General features: G+C 44.5%; 1 protein-coding gene across 1 annotated transcript; it reads left to right on the top strand.

Annotated features, from left to right (window-relative positions):
- The first annotated feature begins 404 nt into the window (after positions 1 to 404).
- CAPN14 (calpain 14) lies at positions 405 to 22112 on the top strand. Its single transcript, XM_058802513.1, has 20 exons — positions 405 to 635; positions 2817 to 2886; positions 3817 to 3935; positions 4541 to 4677; positions 5807 to 5981; positions 6670 to 6735; positions 8003 to 8088; positions 9337 to 9411; positions 10042 to 10205; positions 10899 to 11070; positions 14068 to 14277; positions 14798 to 14834; positions 15703 to 15765; positions 17307 to 17364; positions 19081 to 19145; positions 19581 to 19649; positions 19767 to 19845; positions 20955 to 21071; positions 21761 to 21816; positions 22086 to 22112. Exons 1-20 carry the CDS (start codon positions 405 to 407, stop codon positions 22110 to 22112), a joined length of 2076 nt encoding a protein of 691 aa, XP_058658496.1.
- The last annotated feature ends 1570 nt before the right edge of the window (positions 22113 to 23682 follow it).

Below are 23682 nucleotides of genomic sequence, written 5' to 3'. Positions count from 1 at the left end.
TTCATGTTGCAACATGTTATGAAAATATCCTAGAGACCTAAAATAGTCCAGAGAGAGACATAGAATAGCCACATGTGTGGCTTCAAAGCTCTGGTAAAAGTCAGTGGGATCACTTGTTTTGATTTCACTCAGATCTACAGTGATGTTAAAGCCTGGAAAATGCAGTGATAAGTGCTCAGCTAGAATTGGGTGAGCCCCCACTTCTCCTGGGAATGCCACTGTTCCTACCCACCCCTGCTGACTAAGAAGAAAATTTTCAAAGTCAGGATTAAATTTACTTTTTATACTTACTTTAACTGTCAGGAATTCTTCTGAAAAGACACGCCTCATCTGAGAAAACCAAGAGTTTCCAGCAGATCCCTCCAGAATCCTCAGTGGAAAAAAATTATCCTGGAGACATCATCATGCCTTTTCTGCTGTGCTTGAAAAAGAAGAAGTCACCCGTGCCTTTAGGCAGGAGTATCTTTCAAAAACACACCCCTCCCATCCAGCAGAACTACCAGGCTTTGCTGGAGTCGTGCTTGAAGAACAAATGCTTGTTCACAGATGACACCTTCCCTGCTCACATCAGCTCCATTGGAACAGGAGCCCTGCTGAAGAAACTGCCCCGAAATTTACACTGGAAGAGGCCACACGTAAGTGACTTTCAGTGAGCACTGTGTGGAAGGTGATGATTACACATGATAGCCAGCAAATAGTTTTAGCATTGAACAGGCTACTCTTGGACTTTAATTTAGGTGTACTTTAATGTCTCTGGGGATTACATTTATTGCATCAGGTGTCATTTTGGAAGCTGGGGTACATGGAGTCTCATAATTGCCTCTGAAGCATTTGTTGCCCAAAATCATGAGCAGCTTTGTTCAGTTTATATCCAGTAACACTTGGAGCAGGCAGGGAGAGGAGGCAAAGGGAGCAGAGAGAGTTGGTTTCCTTGGAGCTCACAGCTACAGGGATCTCACTGTGATTCTGTGGTGACAGATGAGATCCTTCTCCCCACAGTTCAAGATCATGACCTTCTAGAAGATTTCTGAGTTTCTGGACAGTTCTTCGCCATGACCCCTCTCTCCCATGGACTGTTATGATGCTGGAGGCTGCTGTTTTCCCAGACAGGCCAAGTGCCTTATCCTCTTGATGGGCTGTATTTTTTTTTTTTCCCTGCTGAACTGTTTAGTCTATTGTACTTGGAGTAATCTTTCCTCAGCTGTCAAGGCTGAGCTGCTATCACAACCAGTGACTGAGCATCAGTCTGGGAGTTGGTTTTAGTTTGGGGGGCTTTGTTTTCTACTTGTGCTCACATTTCCAAGGCCTTTGCTGGCATTCCAGGCTGAAACTGAACATCACAACAAGAGACAGCCAGGTGCAAGGGCTGGTCACAGAGCACCTTCTCATAACAAAAGGGTAGATAACAAGTGTGGGAGGCCAGGACAGGGGGCCTGGCACAGTTAGATAAGGCCTGTTACAAGCAATGCCAGTTCTGCTCTTACTGAGCCACTGAGCAAAGTATTGACAATCAGATCCTCCTGAAAGCAATGTACAGAACTAGGTATTCAGAATTTCAGAAGTCCTTTTTCTACAGGGAATTCTGCGAGGTAATATCAGATAGTACCTCCCAGCTAAATTATTTTCTAGCTGTCATATTTTGTGAGATTTAAACAATTTCCCAGAAGGATCGAGTTTTCTGAAAAAAAAGAAAAAAAAGGTCAGCATGAGTCCTGGCCTCTACAAAGCCCTTCAAGTATCTCTGCATCCCTCAGATATTGGAATGGGCTTGAAACCTTCTCTGTCTCTCAGTGAACTATTCTACTGCTCTGCTATGATTGTTGGGGTGTCCTGCATAGGTCCAGGAGTTGGACTTGATGATCCTGATGGGTCCCTTCCAACTCAGCATGTTCTGCGATTCTGTGAGTCTAAAACTGCCTTGTGAAGAAGGCTGCAGTTTGCTCTGGATGCCAAACTTTCTGAGCAAAGACTCTCTGGGAATGGATGCTGTGCATCCTTCAGTCCCTGTGCTGCAGAGGAGATGCTGAGATTGTGCCATTCAGCCTGCAGGCTTGTGGCTTGATGCATCTGTGAGTGATGGCCTGCAAACTGAACAGCCAAACTCACCAAGGGCAGGGCTTGGTGTCTAATTACTGTGTCTGCCTTCTGAGGGAAGCTGTTTCTTTGCTGCTGCCTGCAGGGGAAGCCAACAGTGTGAAACTTAGCTTGAGCAATTTCTGGATCATTTGAGTAAAATATAATTTTGACAAATTTGACATTTAGGTTATTAATTTAACCCCAGAGGCACTTGTGAAGGGAAAAAAAAATCACCACAATATTTCTTTCTGTACAATTACTCACAGACCTTTTCTTGTCACAGCAACAGGAATTCTGCTGAAGCCATCAGTCTGTAGCTCAGTTGTCAGTCAAGCTGGGGAGATGTCAGCCAGCTTGGGTGAAAGTTTCATAAGTTTGATGCTCTGTCCTCATAACCCCTTTTGGCTGGCACTTGTGTGGAGGAGCAGGACTGGCAGATTTGAAGGGTTGTCTTCTCAGCGTGGTGACCATGGAAAGCCACGGTGATGCATCTGAGCACCAGAGACTTTTGCTTGAGACCAAATTCAACATACACCAAACACAAATGTGTGCCCAGGCTGGTGTCAGGTTAGCCAGAGCACATAACAATGGATTTATACCTGAGCCAGAACATTGTCTGCTGGGACAAAGGACTCTCAGTATTTTAAAAGTTTTAACTTTCAAGCTAAATCAGCTCATGTTACTGGCTTAACTCTCTCCTTCTTTTTTTTTTTCTTTCCTTTTCATTTTGTATTTCCCAGGCCTTGCACAAAAGTCCTGTATTTTATGCTGCACACAGAAAGCAGCCTGATCTCTGCCAAGGATTGGTGGGTAAGGAAACTCCTTTGTATAAATATCTAAGTATTCTTACACAAGATAACATTTTGCATGGAAGTTTGAATGTATAAAACTCGGCATGGAAATAGAAGGTATCCATCTCCTCCCTCCACTTGGCATAGTGTGGATGAAGCAATCATTTACTGGCACAGGCTCAGTAAATAAGCTGGCAAGCTTTGAGGTGGGATTTGAGGCATGAGAGGAGTCTCCACAAGCTGAAATCACCCCTGTGTGTTGCTCCTGCCCCTGCTAATGGGAAGTGTTCCTGTGCTCTTACTGGCCTGTGGTGTTGCTGCTTGACAATTGAACAGAAACCACAGAAGGGCTTTATATTTGTACCTAATGCTCAGTGTGAGTGTGTTCTCTTCACAGCCTTGCTGTTAGAAAAATAATTTTATGCCTGTGTTGTCTAAAATAAAAGACTATATTGCCATCTGAAAAACAGGTAGAAGTGAGACTAAATTAGTTTTTAAGTGCCTTTATGTCCTTAAAACCAAAGTTTGCTAAGTACAGTCTTGCATGTGAGATCCACTGGAAATTGTTTTCCTTTCTGAAAAGCTAATGTTTTCAAAGAAAAATGGAAAAGTTTTGTTTTAATAGTGTGCCTTTATAGAGAACAGAAAAAACCCCATGCAATGTCAGTAAAACACAGAATGTTTCCACTGACAGTTATTGCTTGCTAAATTTCTTATTTAACCAAACAGTACCCAAATGAAAAGATCATGAGAGAGCAATTATAAACCAATCACAGTTTGGTTAAGTAAAGAACATGTCTGGATCATCTAATTTTGTGTGTATGATTTGTTAGAACTGCAAAGACATCAGCACAACAGCTCCTGTGCTGGGATCTTGGTGGTGCTGCTGAACTTGGCTGAGAGCTGTCGCTTTTCAGCCAAGTGCCTGTGTCCGTTTGTCTTGGCGCAGAGAACTGCTGGTTCCTGGCGGCCCTGGAAGCCCTGACATTCCACCAGGACATCTTGGCTGCAGTCGTGCCACAGAACCAGAGCTTTGAGAGGAAATACGCGGGCATTTTCCACTTCCGGGTACGGCTGCTCGCCCGGACTGCAGGAGCTCCTCAGATATCCCCTGCTGGGTTTTGTGTCACACCCCTGGGTAATTTGTATGTGGTTCCCTTTGGCCAGGGGCAAGTGGCCAGAGGGTATCCCAGGCTGGAGAGGAGCCCATCACCCCTCCCACAAAGTAGCACAGGCAGTGAATCAACTGCAGGCCACTGAGGAAACACCTCTGCTTGGCTGCTCTCTCCAGCTGTATCCTACCCACATTTTAATGCAAATAAAACCCTTTCTCAAGAGTGGCAACAGTCAGCAGGACCTGAGCACATCAGCTCAAATCTTCTACCCTTTTGCCCACCTCCTGGTACAACTCTGCTACCTTGCAGTTAGGAATTCCTTCCCCAGAAACCCACCTGTGGCTCATCTCCCTGCTGACTCATTTCACACCTGATAGATGCTTTGTTTACTCCTCTGGCTGGGTGGGGTGAGGAACTGGCTCTGTGGGTGAGTCAGCATGTCCCACTGACCCACAGCAGCCTGCCCTGTACCCACAGCTGGGCTATCTTGCCTTTCCTGTTGTTTCAAGGGGAGGTCCCTTCCAAGGGAAACATCAGCTCATTCCTTTCCCCTGACAGTTCTGGCACTTCGGGGAATGGATTGACGTGGTGGTTGATGATCTCCTGCCGGTGAACGAGGCCGGGGAGCTGCTCTTTGTTTCCTCAGTCTATAAGAATGTGTTTTGGGGAGCCCTTCTGGAGAAGGCATATGCTAAGTAAGTGACTCATTTCAAATTATGCAAATAATCTCTCTAAAATATGTTGGTTGGTGCCTACGCAGTTTGTTCTTGTTTATAAATGCATCTCCTAGGCCTTGCTGCATTTGGAGTGTAGTAGATGGCTCTCATCTATCTATTATTGCACATAAAAGCTGCCATTGTAGTGGATGTTATCAAACCAGGCCCTTCAGCTTAAATCTAAGGGTTTAGGTGAGAAAACAGCCCTATTGTGGGGGATTGTCCTCTGAGTGTTATCATTGTTTGCAGTGGCTGAATGCCTTCCTGGTAAATATCACAGAGGAGTGGAACACCACAGATAGACATTTTCAAATGTGAATGATTTCCAAAGCCTCCTTTAATGTATTATCAGTATGAGAAACCTCCAAGGATATTCATTTTGGAGGTCTGCTGAAGCACTGCACTTTGTTTTGGCAGATATTTTTGCTCTCAGGTCCTCGAAGCTGAGGCATGTCACAAGTAATATGGCATGGTGAGAGCAGTGGCTTCTCTCCAGGGTGTTTTGCCTGCAGTGGTAGTATCAGCACAAAGAAGAAAGCAGCAAGGCCTAACTGATGCAGTTTGTTAATATTTGGCTGAAATAATCTTTGCAGAGCAGGGAAAAATGCTCTAGTTAACATTGAGAGAAAGATCACCCAAAGGTGAGAATGTTCAGTTATTTTCATTTGGTGTTAGTGTTAGAATGAAAAGACTGGGCCAGGTTGCACTGGAGTGATAAAGAAAATCAGATTAGAGCCTGAGCTCTCAGGACAGTGTCTCTCAAGGCACTATATCTTAGATACAGCTCAGAGCCTGGTGATAAATTCAGGCAACATTCTCTGAGGCAGAGTTATCAGAGAATCGTGATGGGTATGTTCTCATTACTGTGCAGTCAGGGATGACAGCTAGTGAAGAGTCCCCTTCAGACTATGACCAATCTCGGAGGCAATTTTGTAGATTCTCCTCTTCCCAAATGCCAAAAATTCCCTTAAAATGAAACATGAGTTACAGCCTTCCTTTTGCTTTTTGCACACCTTTTTTTTAAATATTTTTGTTGGCAAGCTGTTCTCAACCTGTCATCTGTGACGATGATAACCCAAAGAATATATTGATGTCTTTTTTTTGCTAGACTCTATGGCTCCTATGAAGATCTGCAGATTGGGCAGGTTTCAGAAGCCCTGGTGGATTTCACAGGGGGTGTCAATACAAGGATCAAGCTTGCAGAAGCTCCTCCTGATCTGTGGGATATACTGACAAGAGCCACCTACAGCAGATCTCTCATGGGCTGTCAGACACACTTAGGGGTGAGGCTTGGAGTAACATCAAATGCCTTTACAGCTAAAAACCTTCCCAGACCCCTTTCCCTCTGCTCAGCTGGTCATTGTGACTCAAAATGTATCAAAGCTGCCCTATGTGGCTTTCTGTAGAAGTCACATTTTTCATGTTAAACTTTGCTCATGGATTGATTCCCTGATGCTCTCAGCTCCCTGTTGTTATGTTAGGAACTGGTTTATCTATCAAATAAATTCTATTAAATAGGGACCTACTGCATTTTCCCATTTTTGTTCAATAAAATTTCCATTTTTACAGTTGGTGTGGTGAGACACATATGGAATAAAGTTATAGCTAAGGTAGAGACGTGGGTCGTTCAGAACATGAATTAAAGTCTTGGCTTCCAAGCTTTTTGCTACCACCTCAGCTGTTGGGAAACTCTACTCTTCTGAAAATCAAAACCTAACCTCCTGGACTTCCTTAAAGTGACATGATCTCTAGCTGAAGATCCACAATTTAGGAAGGGCCATTAACAATCAACCTTCCAATTCCAAGCATCCTGAAAAATCTGGCTCTCAGGAGGTTCCATTTATTTATTGATTTTCAGTTCTCCTGTTACTTTGAAAGTCATTGCTTACAGGTCTGTGGTATTGGTATAAGTCTGCTGTATGAGTAGGGATAAAATAAAATGTTTCTTTTCCTTCTGTTTCTTGTATACAGGCAACAAAGGTCCTGAAGAATGGGCTTGTTGCTGGCCATGCCTACACAGTAACTGGTATCAGAAAGGTAAGACCAGCCCAAATGTCCTGGGCCCAGGTTGATTTGGATATCAGCAATTTTTATTGCATTCAAGCATTGATCAGAGCAACTATAATATCTCCTCCCCAATACTATTTTCTTAGTCTAAGGCTACAAGAGACTGTGGGCTTTGTTAAGATTCACATTTTAAGTGTGTCCATTTTAATTTGGAGGCCTCGATGTAAAGGACAGTTGTTATGGATCAGTGTCTGTCTCTAAGAGTGGGAATGATTCATAGGGCTCTGCTGACACCATCACCTAGAAATGCATTTCAGCTGTTAGAATGAAAGGACTGGCCTTTGGGGCTGCTGGGAGGATGTGCTGAAACTTGGGGATGTGCTTTTTACTGGGGTATCCTCTGAAGCCAGTGGAGAGGCCGTAGAGAAGTAAGGATGTAAAGGCCAAAATATGAAAAACTGCAGATAGAAATGTGAGTCAGGGGTGTGGAGTAAGGGAACTGACCTGTGCTCCTGTGCAGACAGTGCAGGGGGACCCCACTAGTCTGCAGAAGTACTGTTGGAGTCCCCTTAGGATGTTTGTCCAGAGGTAAGGGACTTGAAATAATACATCCCAAAGAGTAGGAGCTTCTTCCTCCTGAATTGGTGGGTGACTGTCTTGTCCTGCCTCAAGAGGAGGTTGACAAGGATGGCAAAGACTGTGTGGGGCTTTGGACATTTTGGTGAAAGCATGTTCAGTGCCTGTAGCAGGAGATACTGGGAAGGGCAGAAGAGATGAGCTGGATGAGGCACATCTGTGTCTCCCGTAGGAGGAGTTTATGTGTGGAGTTTTTCAACAACATGTCTGTCAGTCTGGCTCCTCTGATGAGATGAAAAGCCAGGCAACCTTAAGGGACTGACCAAGCATTTGGCAACAGTGTGAAGTCAGCTGTTCTGCAGTGTGCTGTCAGCAAACCCCTAATGTGGGGCTGCATTGTGCCATTGTGTCATTGCACTGGGGTAGGACTTGGTTTTCACACGAGTACAAAATGAGCAGATGTTGGAAAGGAAGAGGAATTTACAGTCAAGCCTTTGGATTAGGAATCTGTCATGTCTCTGGTTTCAGTAGAATGTAAGATGAAGCACCTTAATCTCTTTGCTGGCATTTAGAGTTGCACGTTCAAAGATTTTTATCATCATGCTTGCTGGCATCTATGAAAACAAACAAAATTATTGTTAATATCTGACATAGTACAATGATATAAACCAGATGAGAACTGCTGAGACCTTGGTAAGCACAATGTTACTGTTTTCTGCAGGTGACCTGTCAATATGGACCAGAAAACCTAGTGAGACTGAGAAATCCATGGGGAAAAATTGAGTGGAAAGGAGACTGGAGTGACAGGTGAGTTTCCAAAAGGAAAGGTGTGACACTGGGCAAAGGAAAGGTTTCTCGGAGGAAAGATGCTGCCATCTTCAGGCATGAATTAATGCTGAGGGCAGCAGTAAGGTAACACTTGCACAGACCTTCTGGTGTCAAAGCAATGACTCCATGGATTTATATGTCTCCAACAGACAGTGCTGCTGCAGCTGGCCTCACTTCACACATGCAGCCTCAATCAGATCAGTTCTGATTTCTCCTTTCACTAATGCCAGAGGAAACATAATATGAGCATGAGATGCTGACCACCTTGCTGTGATGTGGAGAGCATGCAAAGGGACACATAAGCTGTGCAGGAGGCTTTAAAAAACTCTTATGTTTCAGGACACAGTTGTTTATCATGGGAGGGCCCAGGGAAATTCTTCCACAGGCTGCAAGGTGTTAGAATTGGATAAATAGGAGGGAGTTCTCTGTCCTGGCTGCTTGGGTAAATACAGTGGGGCATGAGATCAGAGGAGGTAGTGAGGTAAATGGGCTCCATATTTGCATCTGCCTGATTTTTTATTTTTAACTGGGACGCATGAAAGACAGTGGTTTGCATTCTAGACCATGGGCAACTGTAAACTTGTGTCCTGTTCCTCTTTGAAGTGGAGCATGTCTCTTGCTTCCAAGCTTCACTTCATTCCCTGCACAGGCTGTTTGCTGAGGCTCAGGGCATAGAAAGGAGGGAAGAGTAGAGAGGTCATGGGGAATGTGAATGGCTTTCACCTTGTTCTGCAGAGCAGTAACTTCTCTGATGCATGTCTGTCACATAATGACAACACGCCAGCTGTTCTGTTGAAGAGCATAATGAGCAACATACTGCAGGCCTGCCTTTGAAATGACTCCCAGCTGCCTCTTGTGCTGTCCTAGTCATTCATTCATTATGCCAAACACTATTCCTATTATGTCTCCTTTAACAGAAAATTAACCAAGAAAGCGGGTCTAGATTTTTATATTTTAAGTACTTGGGAGCTGTGTGTTCAAGGGAAGGGAGTGGCTGATGGAAATGGAACATTTCTGGCTTCTCCTGCTGAAAACTGGACCCATTTATCTACATCTCATGGGACCCAGGGTTGTTGTGGAGAGTCTCATGTGGCTGAAGGCATAGTGGGGATAAGCATGGAGATATGTAAAAACAGGGATTTGGGCTCTATTTGTAGAGGAAGGTCATGTCCTCTGCCTTGAATTTGTGGCCACACTTGGTTAGTCACCTCATGTTCTTCCCCTTAGCTCTTACAAGTGGGAGCTGCTGAGCCCGAAGGAGAAGATTTTACTGAGGAAAAAGAAGGATGATGGAGAGTTCTGGTAATTATTGCACACTCTTGCTTCTCCCCTCTCTGCCAGCAGCCCTGGGGCAGCACCTGGAGCTGCACATTGCCACTTAGGCCAAGGCTTAGGTGATGAGCTTTAGCCTGTGCTCCTCTCTGCTTGATGCTGTGAGAAGCAGTGGCTGTGCTGGCATGGAATGCACTGCTCTTCATGCATTGCTCGGTCACCTGGGGCTGCTGGAGATAAAGGGCAGCCCCAGGAGCTTTTGTCCTGCCTCCTTTTTATTTATTTTTTTTTCTTCTTCTTTTTTTATTTAACCATAGCTTCAGGAGCTCCTGTTAGTCTGCGGTTTCTCCCCAGCTTTTACCACGAGGTGGCAATGTTGCCGCCCCTGTAATTTCATTGCACTGCCTTTGCTGGCGAGATTATTTCATTCTCTGTTTCTCCTATCATTTTCTGAAGTTTTAGTCGTGCATTAGCTACTCCTAGAGGCTGCTGTGGAAGCAGACGCTCTCTTCTTTACTGCCTAATAAAATATGAACATTACCATATGTAACACAGAATGGTGTGGCTCTGAACTTCCCCACTCCCTTTTCTTTCCATTTTATGAGCCATATGGACTAAACTAAACTGCTGACAAGATGTCTCTTGGCACTCTTTTCCCAGGATGTCTCTGCGAGATTTTAAGATCCATTTTGTAGATCTGGTGATCTGTAAATTAACTCCAGACCTGATGAGCCAGGAAGATGGCAAAAAGTGGATGTACTCCTTGAAGAGTGGGAGATGGGTTAGAGGAAGTACAGCAGGAGGAAGTCTGGGATTCTATAACGGTGAGGGGTACTCTTTTGGATAACTCTGACTTTTGGATGCTCTGCTGACTCAGTTAACAGCTTCTTATAACCTCTTAACATAAAATTGATGACAGAAACATGCACTTTCTGTTTATGCCTCCACACAAACATCAGAAATTAGCAACTGAAGGAGTTTGACTGGCTTCTGCTATCACAGAAGATGCACTGCTTGCAAGCATAGGGCAGTGGGCTGATTATAGCATGGAATAAGCTTTAGGATCCCAGGATCAATTGCCAGCACTGATCTGCTCCAGGGCATTAAACTTGTCTGTTAAAATTTGCATCCTCAGCACCTCCAGGGAGTGTGCTTTAAGTAAAGTGAATAAAATAGTCAGAGGCTCAGCTCTTCTGGAAGCAGAGCAGGTGGAGTCTAAAGTCAGCTAGCCTATACACCAGAGGTGAGAGAGGAATGGTGATACATTTATAAACAAAATGAGCTCTTAGTTGCATGTATGCAGAAGTGTAGTTCCTTGCTCATGGGTCTTTCTTCTGTCTTAGACAGTAGTTGCACTGCTAAAATTGTAAACTGCACCTTAAAATCAGATTCCTGTGGGGTGTGGAGATCCAGACAACCTGTGACTTATTCAGTCCAGTGCCAGGCATCATGTGGGAGGCTGGCAGTCAATTTTATGATGGAAAATGACATCAAAATGTTTTTCTTGTTTTACTTAGGCAACTTTTGGATGAACCCTCAGTACTGGCTGAATGTGCTGCCAGCTGAAGACAGCAAGAAAAGCCCAAGCACGTGCAGTGTGGTTATATCCCTCATGCAGAAACACAGCACCAAACACCGGAACCGAGCCCCTCACCTTTTCATTGGATTCTTACTCTATAAGGTGAAAAGAATTCCTTTGCTTTTCTTGCTCTCACCAAACAGGAGAATTTCCAGCCCATGTAGATTGTAGTGCTCTGCAGGACAGGAGTTTTTGTGGTTTGCAGAGTGATCTCTGCTCTTTCCTCCTGCCTGTGCCCAGTCTCATCACACATCAGGGCTGGGTTCCCTGGGCCTCTGTGCCCTGCTTGCTGCCTCTCCAGCAGGCTGTGTGTCACCCTGCAGAGCAGTGAGAAGTGCCTTTTGCTTCAAAGCACATTGGGATTTATTTTGCTGCCTCTGAGGGTATGTGCAGTAGCTGGAAGAGGGTGTCAGGAGTCCCTTTACTTTGGGATGGGAAGAGCTCTGCCCTCAGGTTATTTCCAACCATGGTAAAATTGTGCCTAAAAAGTGTTCCTGGTATGATGTGGCAGCTGCTCATGTGTGCATACTGCACTTCCCATGTGCCCAGAGGTGAGTGGATATCACTGGGAGTGAGAGTTTCCTACCTTCAATTCTCTGCTTATCTGAGTACCTTGAGGGCCACTCTTCTCCCTTGAACAGAGCCACAGGTCTTGCTGCTGAAGGCTTGCACAGACTGTGGGGAACTTTGGGTGGAGAGGCTGAGGTTTCTGAAGGCAAAGACCCCATAGAGATGTTTGTAGCTGCTCTGCTTCCCAGGAATGACTTGGCTGTGTTTGGTGAGGCACAGAGCTCCTGACTGACAGATGCTGTTTCTTTTCCTCCTGCAGGTGGGCCTACAGGTGAGTCCCTTGTCACCACTGCTGCCTGTTTTGTCTGAGGGACCTGGGCTGGCACAGCTGTTAAGACAATGCTGAATGTGGTGTGTTTGCCTTTGTTCCTTGGCTGACAGTGAGTGCCAGTACTGGAATTCAGTGAGGCACAGCAAGGCAGAACCATCCTCTGACTCTACTGAAAAGCAGCCATATCAGGAGAGCTCACAGGCCTTGAGAGTGGGCATCAGTTGTTCAGCTTCTGTCCTGGGTCTTCAAAGGTATTAGAAGTAGCATCAACCTTTACCTGATGAGCGCTTCAGCCCTGCTGTGGGATGGTGCCCCAATTCTTGGCTGTGTTCTGGGAGTCAGAGCTGCCTTTCTGCTGCCTTCCAGTCTTGGCATGAGGTGGGAAAAGAACCTGTTCCCCATGGGAGTCAAAGATCTCCTGGGGAGCTCAGGTTCCTGGCTGGCTGATGGTACAGGTGTTTTCAGCTTCTTCAGGTGAGCTGCATTTCTAGCATTTTCTTTATCCAAGAGCCTTTGGGACTTTGGAACTTAAATCCTGATTAAGTTCTGATTTTGGTCCCATTTAAAACAGGGAAAGATTTAGCTCATATTGTCTTTAAAGGGTATATCTTCCACTCTGTTACTACTCAAATGAGAGCACACCTCTTAAATGAGAACATGGGCTGGCAAAGAACTTGTTTGGGTGTATGGTATGGGCAGCACAATTGTGCTCCTAGTTACTGTAGACCCAGCATGGTAACCATGAGGTAAGATACCACTCCTCCTGACTTAAATATCTTGGGCACTATCAGGATTACCTTCAAGGTAAAATTTCTGGTGGAGGGGGTCTGAATGTGGCCCCAGGACAGTGCTCTGCCACACCTGAGTGGGAATGGTAGCAGCCAGGACTTCAATTTCAGGTTTGTAGTGGTTGCCAAGATCAATACAGAGAGATGGCAAGCTGAGAGCATCTGAGGTATTGGAACTGCTGTCAACAGAGTATTGACTGGAATATAAAAACTTTGAATTTAACATAAGGGGCATGAGGAGGAGTAACCCTGAACCCTTCATAAGAAAGATTGCCCTATTAGTAAGAAAAATACTGGCAAAGGAGGAGGAATAGCATCTCCCCATGAGGCTGCAGAGTAAAATGGCTAAATGTTTTGAGGAACAGCCAAGATCAGAAGGTGACAGTAGTTTTAGCTAGCAGGATTATTTATTGGGCTTGGTACTGGGCACTCAGTGGCATTAAAATTAGTTTCATGTTGCCTGGATCAACACTTTATCCATCATCCTGTGGCAGTAAAGGGCCTGCAGAGCAGAGTGCCAGACAGATCAAGGACACTTGCATGAAGTCAGGATGAGGACTTAGGTTGCTCATGCAGTATGCTCAAATCACAGGTGTTCTGAAAAATCCTCTGCTACCAGATCCCTTGTGCAAAGGACAAGCTGGGGACAAAGTACATGGTCCCTGTGGGAGAAGAGCTAGTCAAGGGCAGTCTCTAGAGCAGTTCCTCTCTGCAGTCATTTTAGCCCATCTGGCAAGGACTTTTGCAGAAGCCACATTGACAGGAACAGCTCCTTGTCCCCAGTTCTTGCTGCTGTTCCTTACAAGTAGTGTAAGTTTTTTTTTTAAGTTGCAGGAAGCCCAGTCTTTTGCCATATTAGTATTGGGCAAGTGTGGCATTCACATTCTCTGAAAAAATCCCTTCGCCCAGGATTTTCTCTTGGGAAGCTGGGAAGCCTCTGAGAAAAAGGAAAACAATTCTTATCTCATTTGCTTCTCCTGTGTTTTGCTCATGTGGAATGTGTTTGGAGATTGTTTACCCACGGGTGATTGTTTCATTGGATTCTGATGTGAATTGTTTTAACTCTCTGACCAATTGGGGCCAAGCTGTGTCAGGACTCTGGAAAGAGTAATGAGTTTTTATTATTATCTTTTTAGCATTCAGTAAGTATCTTTTCTGTATTCTTTAGTATAGTATTCTTTAATATAATATAGTATTATAAAGTAATAAATTAGCCTTATGAGAACATGGAGTCAGATGCATCATTCCTGCCTTGGTCGGGGCATTCCCTGTGAATACAATTGGCAAGAATGCTGCATAGTGAGACCCACTGTGTCCTGGGAAGAGACTGAGTCCTTTGGGCTCTGTTACCTGCTTGTGCTGTAAAACAGGCTGAGATGTGAAGGCAGGCTGGCTGTGCCCTGCCCATGAATCCTCCACACCTTTTGTCCACACGTTCAGCTGTGGCAGAACACGATTCCCTTACCTTTCTTCCCTGAGCAGTACCAGGAGAGCAACAGAAAGCTGCCCCCAGGTTTCTTCACCCGACATCAGCCTGTGAACAAGCACCAGGTTTTCCTTGATGAGCGGGAAGTGACTCAAGACTTCCATCTGGAGCCTTGTGTCTACGTCATTGTCCCCTCCACCCTGGAGCCTCAGCAGGAGTCTGAGTTCATCCTGCGGGTCTTCTCCAGGAAGCACGTCCTTCGGTGAGATGCTGCTGCCCCTCATTCCCTGGGAAAGTCTGGTCTTTCTACCCTAATGGGAGCCGCAAAACTTAACTCTGCAAAAAGCAGCACAGCCTCTTTCAGAGAAGCTGGCTCTCCTGCCATAGGATTCTTGGTGGTTGAAGCACTGGGTTTGGCCTTATCCTTTCAAAAAAGGCTGAGATAGGCCCACACAATCCTTGCAGCATGGACATGTTTGAGACTGTGAGAAGGATAAGAGCTCTTTAGCTTTTTAGCTTCACTAGTTTGCCAGGAACTCCCTTCTGGCAGCGCTAGGATGGTTGGTTGTACAGAAATGGGTGCTTTGGATACTTCAGATGCCAGCAGCTTTTGGGGTCCTGTGTGACTATGAGGCCTTGCCTTAGTGCAGCTGTAACACCAGAGAATAAAACACATGGCAAGAGCAGGTTGGGGCCCCATCCAGGGAGGAGGAATGACACTTGTGATGAGACACACAACTCTGAGATCTGTCCTTAATGTGTCTGCTTTTTTACATCTCCAGGGAAATGGGTGGGAACACGAGCTTCACCCTCTCTAAGGTGAGCGGGTGTGAGGGGAGTGGGGGGTCTGTGTCTCAATCTACAGCTGTGAATGTTGGGTTTTTACTGTTTCTCTGCCCTGGATGAGAGGCTGAGTGAGAATGTCAGTGCTTGCATTGCAGCACTTGAAAGTACATTTTGGGTTTACAGATAGAATCCTTTGGATCAAGGGGACAGATGCAATAAAATGTGGGGGACAGGCAAAACTTGAGACAACTTAGTTGCCCTTTTTGCAAACATCTTTTAATGAAACCATCTTGCTTGCTCTAAAGTCTTTCCTGCTCATGGCTTTTTGGAGACTCATGGTCCATTCTTGCACTTCTCCCCATCCCTTTCAGGCCTTAAACATTTTGAAGTCATGATGGGACCTTAGCTTCACTACTCCTAAAGCTTATTTTCAAAAGAACTGGTGTCAGTGGCAGTGTATGCACATCTACAGCTTGTGCTAGGAAATTTATCTGTCTGTTCCCCTGGCATAACCAGGGCCTTTCCTGCCTTCATCTCCTCTGTTGGGCTGTATAAAGCAGAACAGAAACCCTTCTCTCACAGAGTGAGCCCCATGCTTTGCACAGCTTGGGGTGGGGGGAGAGGAATGTTTCTCTCCACTAAATGTTATCTGGGTATTTCTCTCCAAGAAATAGCAGTTTTGTGATGTAGGGAGGTATTTTAGCAATGGGGCTGTATTAGTGATGTAACACTGATTGCAGAGGGTGGAAGGGGCAGGGAATGGAATGGAATGGAATGGAATGGAATGGAATGGAATGGAATGGAATGGAATGGAATGGAATGCTGGGAAAGCATCTTTAATAATTTGGTTGACAATATTTTTCTTCTGCAAGTTAATGATTGTTTTTTTGATACCTTAAAGGAAATTGTTGATAGGTATGAAGGCAAGATTTGGGAGGATTTCTTCACAAAGCATTTTGAACAGGTAAGTGTTTGCATGAGTAAACTCCTCCAGAGCTATTATGTAGCTTTGTGAAAGTAAAAGCATGTGGATGTGTGGGGAGCAGAGAGGGGCTGTGGAGAGGAGGTTGGACTCTGTGGACAGTGATGACTCCACACAGCAGATCTGCCTGTGAAGCTCAGCAATGTGATGGCATTGAGACAGGCACACTTCTCTGCACAACAGGGAGTCAGTGCCTGGAACTTAATGTCAGTGTGACAGTATCAAGAGGCTCAAAAGGCATTAGGAAACTGATGGACAGAAGGTCCATAAACAAATGCTAAAGGACTGAGCAGGGATGTACCCTCGAAGATCACTTTTCCAACAGGGAAATACCAGAATGGACTACAGAAGCTGACCAGGCTCACATGCTCTCCCTAAACATGAATTCCTGTTGCCTGTACTGGGGACAAAGTGATGGGCTGTGTGGCTCCATCCTGTCCTTTGGGGAAAGCTGTCTATTAGAGAACACCCCTGAAATATTGAACCTTGTCTCACACATAATTCATCACAGTTGGATGGCAACTAGCCTGCTTTGAGATGTGAAATAGATATCAGGTGTCCTATCATCTTTTCCCCCTAATTTTCCTAGTGAAATATGATCCTTGCTGTGAAAGATTCTTTTTAGTGATTTCTCTGGCCTGATTTGGGATGGAGCTGACCATCAGGGATCCCACTGACTGTGGTGAGGGATGCAAGTGTTTCACCTCTCAGAAAAGGTCACTGTGTTTATTTAGCACACTGTATTTGGCAAACACAATTTCACAAAAGCAGATTTGCACTTTTAATAGGAATATCTTGAAGGAAGCTGTTACTGAAAACAAGGAATGCTTTCAGTTTTTGCCCCTTGTTTAAGATTTTGGTTTTGAGAATGGTGTGGCTTTGATGTGCTAGAAATTGCCACATACTGTGAGGTGCTGGTCCTTTGCTGTCAGGATGTCCAAGTACATACAGAGCACCTACTGCCATTTCTGAAGGTTTTACCCTGGCATCTCTCAATGGTCTGAAAGCAGGCTTTCATTTCTGAAGAGTGACATTTAAAAAAAACCCTCCAAACTAATGCTTGTCACAGCTTCTAAAAGATTTATGAACTTTAGTATGAGAAGGGGGAGGGGAAGTCTCTGCTTTGAAAAGTTTGGGGAGAAGTATTCCAAAGTTTCAGGTTGTTTGGTTTTTTTGTTTGTAAATGATAAAAGGGGAATGTTTGAAGCAGATCTCTTGACAGTGTGCTTGATGGGACAGATGGCACCAGGGCTGAAAGGCCTGCATCCTCACTCAGTGGAAATCTGCACTGCTCTGTGTGGAGCCCTGAGAATTTAGCCCAGAGCACACTGCAGCTCCTGCAGGCTCAGGATCTTGTCATATTCAAAGGGAATCTTTTCTATCGATTTTCACAGTGGCTGGAGTGGGGCCAGAAAAGCAGAGACTGAAGATGGGGCATGCTGGGAAAACAAAAGAGGGAGAAAAGTGATTTAATACTTAGGAAAAAAAAAAAAACCAAACTAAAATTCTCTTCCATATCACAGAATCCTGAAATAAACGCTGTTCAGCTCCAGAGGATCTTGAATAATATATCTTGGAGAAGTAAGTGCTGAGAAATAATGTTTCTGTAAAATAAGCTCTCTCAGAGAAAAGCCTCAGCTCCTGTATCTATTGCTTGAATTCTGGGAAGAGAAACTGGCTTCAATCTGACTGAACTGACTCTTCTGATGCCATGTTAGATTTCCAGAGCAAAAGGATTTGCTGGGGTGTGAATCAATATGGCAGAAATGTTATAAGCAGAGATAATCTAGTTTGAATTTCAACAACTGAAATAATGAGGGAGGAGAGCAAGCATGGATGCAGATTCTGAATTTGGCCTCCAGACCCAGCTTGACCTCAGCTTTGATTCTGAAACTGTGTCTCATTTCAGCCTGTGCCACTGCCTCAGCCTCAGCAGCACCAAAGTAGAAGATGTGGAAATCCTGGTCCGTAGGAGTTGGTGTGGTGGAGGAGGGTCTTGCCTTTAATTTCATGTGCTTGGTGCATGCTGCTGTTCCTGTTTATTCCTCCCTGCTGTGCATGCATAGGGCTGCCCCTTGCTCTGTGTTTGGGGGACAGGATGAGGTGCAGGTGGGAACCCATGTGTGTGAGAGCCAGGTGAGCCCTGAGCTGGTCCCTCTCACGTGTGGCATCACTCTGCTGGGGGCAGCCCAAAACACTCCACAGGTTTGTAATTTGGACTTGGGAACAAATAACCTGGGCAGCAGTGAGGCACTGCAGTGACTGTTCTCTCTGGACAGTGACAATGAAATTACAGATATAATGATGAATCCAGATTTTTTTCCTGGTTTCTTTACTGGTAACAATCAATATGCGATATAGAAAATGCTCTGTCCAGCCATTACAGACAACAAAGAAGATGATCAAAAGCGTGATGCCTTTTTCACTTAAACTGAATTTTATATTACTCTCTTTTCTGCAAAAGTGGGCAAGGGTAGTTCTTCTGTCTTTATAAACTGACCCACCAGGCACTGTCTTATCTGTGAGAAAACAGTATTGAACAGGGAGTCTTTACTTTTAATAAATTATTGATTTTAAGAATTATTTTCAAATCTTTACAGTACTTGGTTCATATTTACTAAACAGGGCTATTACAATATTAAAATTATTAAAGCATCATGACTTCCTGCAGAGAAGGGATTGGTGAGTTATGATTCTGCCCCTTACCCAGTAGAAGGGGCAGACCAACTGTAATCACGATTTGCAGTGAGATTAGAGCCTATTTCTGTTTTTCTTCATGTAAATTGTATATGAACCAGGAATGCTAAGCTTTGAGGCAGCATCATGTTTTCAGCAGTGCCTGTACTTTTAATTATATTAACAGAGCTGGCAGCGTGTCTGTGAAAGAGAGGGAGAGAGAGATGCTCAGTACAAGGGTTTCAATTAATCTGCAGTGCTGTTCCCCAAAGCTCTTCAGGTCAAGTAACTTTGCTCAAGGTCATGCAGTAAATTCTGTTTGGGATTAGAGCTTTGGATGTCCTTTTCCTTCCATTTTCTCTAATAGCTGGAGATAGTGTACCATATTTCATTCTATATTACATGCCTGCAGGGAGCTCATATTGGATTTTCTGAGGCTAGTAGAATCCATCCTGTTGCCTCATATTTTTATCATCATAAATGATACATCTTCTCAAGTGGGTGTAAAGTTTCACAAAGGCTTTGGGGCCTGAGCCCTCTCAAGTAAGGGGGGATTTTGTGAGTCCATTTTTCTGAGAGATGTCCAGTGACTCCCCAAACCAATTTTTTTTTTCTCTCCAGATTTCCAGAGTTTTCGCCTGCATTTCAGTCTGGATTCCTGCCAGGGTATCTTGGCACTCCTGGATGTATCCTTGCCATGAGTGATACTTCTGACTCATATAATACTTTACCAGAACATTATTTCTTAGGCCAGACTGGGTTTTACTGTGATTTCTTTACCACCAGGACATGGCCCTGCTTATTGAACTTCTCACCCTCCATAATAACAGTTCAGCTGTGACAGAATGGAGCTGCTTTGGGAAAGGGTTGATTCCTGCTGCTTCTAAAATCAGCAGCCATTCCTTTGACTTTAGTGGGATGAGGATCAAGTCTATAAATAGGCACATGGGCTAAGAAATCATTATTCTCATATTATAATTGCATGGGTGTTACAGTGGCTGTAAGTTTTTGGTTTGTTTGGGTTTTTGGTTTGGCTTATTTTTTCTTTTTTAAATTTTTTAATATATGTAATGGGTGCTTTCTAATGCTTGAGATGTTTTGACCTTAATGCCCCCACTAAGCTGAATGCCACTGGCACACTGAGTATCCAGGAATTCAGAGTCCTGTGGAAGAGGCTGCTTTTCTATTTGGTATGGCAGTAATTTCTATGCTCTTTTTCAATACCTCCCTGCTCACAATCCCTTTGGTGTCACCTGCTGGATTTTGGCGTGGTTTGGTTTGTTTAAAAGTATTCCCTCACCCCACAGGAAGTTTTCCAGAAGAGAGACACCAAGAGATCAGGGAAGCTTGACCTTGTGGAACTGCATGCAGCTGTACAGGAGACAGGTGAGCCCACAGCATGTTTTGGCAAGTCTCATCTTCTTGCTCATGAAAGCTGAAGAAAAAGCACAGGGCTGGGAAACATCTTGATAACTGTGTGTAGAGCTCAGGAGGAGTGGAAAACATTATAGTTTGCATGGCCTTGGCTATGTCACCTTCCTTCTTTAACTGGGTCAACGCGGCTGAAAGTTATTTTGCCATGTGACAGGCTGCCCACTCTTTTCTCAGTGTGGTCTCACACTGAGACTTGTCTGAAACAGAAGTGTCTGCCTATTTCAGATCCAATTTTTAAATCCCTTCCTGTGTGTTGCTAATTGAATTTTAAAAGATTTTGTGGGGTTGTGGGGATGCAGGAGGCCAGATCTAGCTCTATTAAATTGCTGCTTCTGCTGAAAATGACAGCTCAGGGACCAAAACTGGAAGTGTGAGACTTGCACGGAGGCTAGATTGTTGCTAGACTTCACTAATGCAGTGTCTGAGGCTTGATCCAGAAATGGAAGATGATCCATATGGGTCCAAATACTGGACTGAGCTCTGCTGCTATTACTGGGCGTTGTGTGGGGGCTGGAGCTCAGTCTTGTAGCTTCCTTTGCATATTTACACCTTAAATATCATTCCTCTTTTTGGTGCATGTTCACCCAGCTCATCTGAGTCAGTGAAAGCACAGTGAGAAACCTGGGCAGACCTCTGCTAAAGCAAACTAAAATCCCAGGCCATGAATAGAGAATGCTTTTGTTCCTTGCAAATGCTGCTGCTGCTGCCTGACGTTGGGACTGATGCTTTCTGTATGAGCTTCCTCTGGATTTTCTTTTTCATCTCCTTTCCTACCCTCTTGGGAATATTGCTCCTAAACCCAGCTGCTGCTATTGCCCTCATTTCCCATGATGAAAAGAGGCCTATTTGTATTTTATTTGAACTCTGGAAGAACTGTAAGTATAGGGGAGCAAACCTGAACCCTTTTAAATCTGGAGAAGATATCTTCATGTAGAAATCTCATTTGGGCTGGCTAATATTTGATTATCTTAGGCCAGGCTTGAAAAACAAAGCTGTTGGAGTTGTGCCATCAGTTGTGCCATCTCATTCTGTGTTCTTTTTTTCCCCCCCATTTTATGTAGGCATTTCACTCAGCAATGAAGTCTGTAATTTGATGGCAATCAGATATGGTGACCCTGACTTACAGATCAGTTTTGAGAGCTTTGTTTGCTTCATGCTTCGAGTGGAGATCATGGGAGGTGAGGCTGGTGCTCCGTGTCTGGCCAGGCAAGCTGGGCTCCCAGCTGAGCCATGGCCCCTCTGATGCTGTTCCCACTGGCAGTGGCAAGGGGGAAAATTGCAGGACAGGATTTCTGAATAAAGCAAGAGCAATCAGCTTAAAGCAAGGGACAGATACAGAGGAAGCCAAGCTCTCTCTTTACCTCCCCAGCAGTCCCTTCCTACAGACATCCAAGCTGTACACATCAGTGATTCAGCTCTCTGCACATTTGCACTGGCCTTCTGTAAGAAGAGGAAATTACAGACAAAAACTTGTGTTCCATGAAGACAACCTTGAAATGCACCTTTTCCAGGAAGAGGAAAGCTTGGAAATGTGTCTTTGGTGGGCTGCAGTTTGATGATGAAAGAGGTGATAGTCAGACCATGCTGCAGACACTTAGCCCATGTCTCATAATTGCAGTGGGTAAGGTTGGGACCCACCAGCATTTTGGGGTTTTACAGATGGATGGGCAGACATAACATGCCTGACTTTATTCAGCTGCTCCCAGTGCTCCAGCCTTCAGGGATCTCCAGGGACAGAACAGGGAAGCTCTGCTCTTTAGAATAGCCTACAAACTCTGCCTTTGGTGTTTTTCCTGAGACAGTGCCTTGGCTGTGGTGATGTCTTGGCTGTCAAGTTAATGCTCCTTATTTGCTTTTTTTTTTGCAGAGGCCTTTCGCAACTTAACCCAAGATGGCAAAGGGATTTACCTCCGGGAATCTGAGGTAAAGCCCACCCCTGACTGGCACTGCTGGTCCCTTTGTTGCATGTGGCACTGCATGGTTTATTCTGTAGCCTTGAAAAAGGTTTCTTTAACTGACCAGGGCAGGTTATAAACAAGGAGGTTCAGCTTCTAAGTCTCCTGCTTTATTATGGCTTCTATTTCTGCTGGAGGCAGAATATCTTCAATGCCCCAAAGTCCAGTCTAGGTGTGAATATGACAGGGCTTTCACAGGGATGGATTATTTCAACCCCCTTTCCATATCATTTTCAGTGGATGATGATGACACTTTATTCCTGAAGCAATGCTGTAGAGGAGGAGACAACCAGACCTGAACCAGGATGAGGAAGTCTGCCTTGTTTCAACTTTTTACTTCATATGAAAAGTCTTCCTCAAGCAGACTTAACATGATAACCACAGACTTGGTGAACTGAAGTTTTACTGATTAATGTATTTATTTTGAGTCCTATTTCACTTCAGACAACCCTACTGAGGAGAGGACATTGGATGCCAGTTACCACAAGTGCACAGTGTGACACCCCAGAGCATGGTGGCTGAGCTTTTTGGGGTCACCAACTTCATGCTGATGTAATGCTGCTGTTATAGGCACACAGTGTGGCAGTGCCCAGAGGCTGTGCTTGCTGGTGGGGCTCTTGAATCTGTGAGGGAAAAGGCCCTGTCCTGAGTAGCTTGTCACCTGATAGAGGGATCACAGTCCTGTAGCTGCTAGGCCCATGATAGAGAGCTGGAATCTGTGGGCTTCTGAGGAAGAAGGGGTGAAGACTCACACTCTTCCCTAGCCCTGGCTTGGAAAGGTGATTTGCAAGCGTTCAGACCATCTCTGTTGCTTTATAAATTGACATAGCCCTAATGAAATGGCCCTAATTTGATTTGACCCAGTGATGAGCTGACCCTCCAGCTATTTGCTGTATGATGATTGTATTTATTTGATGATTGTATTTATTTCAGAAAGGCAGTGAGTTTTCTCTGCAGATTGAAAAGTACAGTGAAAAGTAAACTGATCCCATATTAAGAAACTGGCAGGGAATGAATGTTCTCAGTAGGGTGATACAGGAGCTCTCTGATAAAATATTTGGATATTTATTTTCTCTAGGATGTGTGTGTGTGTACTTCTAAAGGATACAGGTACATGTAGGCTGTAGTTAATTAAATAGTACAACCCAGGTGTGTGGCTGTGAGCAGTGTTAGAGAGCATGGTATAAGAGGGACTATTCACATCAAAATCCATGAGAGAGTTACTTGATGCATCTGTCTGTAGGATCCTTTTCCACTTTCTTACCATTGATTTATTTGGGCTGGAAATTTCCACGCTAAGTGGCTGTTACAGAATGCTGCTTTGATTTTTTTCCTTTTTTTTCCCCCTTTTTTTGCATTCCTGTAGACAGCTCAATTGAGGCTCTTTTACAGTGCACAGCCTAGTCTGAGTCTGGGTGCTAAATGAAACAGAGCTCCAATGAGAATGAACATGTAATGAAAGATCACACTCTAATACCTTTGTAGGAAGGAGTTCTATTAAGCTTGCATAGGCAGCCTTCCCTCTGGCTTTTGGTGACTTTTTAGGTGCTTAATCTCATAAATATTTTTTCAGAGTGCATGTGATATTCAGGAATGAGGTGGACTGTGGGTAAGAAAGTAAACTTGGGCATGGCTGAGCTCAGGGATGTGCTCAGCACTGCACTGAGGCCTGAGCAATAGCATAAGCATATTTATAGAGGAACTCCTTTGCATATAAGTGTTCCCAGTCAGGAGGCATTAAGCAGTAAAAACAACAGCATGCACTTTATTCCCCAGAACAGTCTGTTTCTAAGCAATATCATTTTCATCCTGTTTTTATGAGAAAACTGTTAGA

This window comes from Ammospiza caudacuta, chromosome 3, assembly GCF_027887145.1.
Source record: "Ammospiza caudacuta isolate bAmmCau1 chromosome 3, bAmmCau1.pri, whole genome shotgun sequence".
NCBI classification, from domain to species: Eukaryota; Metazoa; Chordata; class Aves; order Passeriformes; family Passerellidae; genus Ammospiza; species Ammospiza caudacuta.
This window is presented reverse-complemented; position numbering and strand designations above follow the sequence as displayed.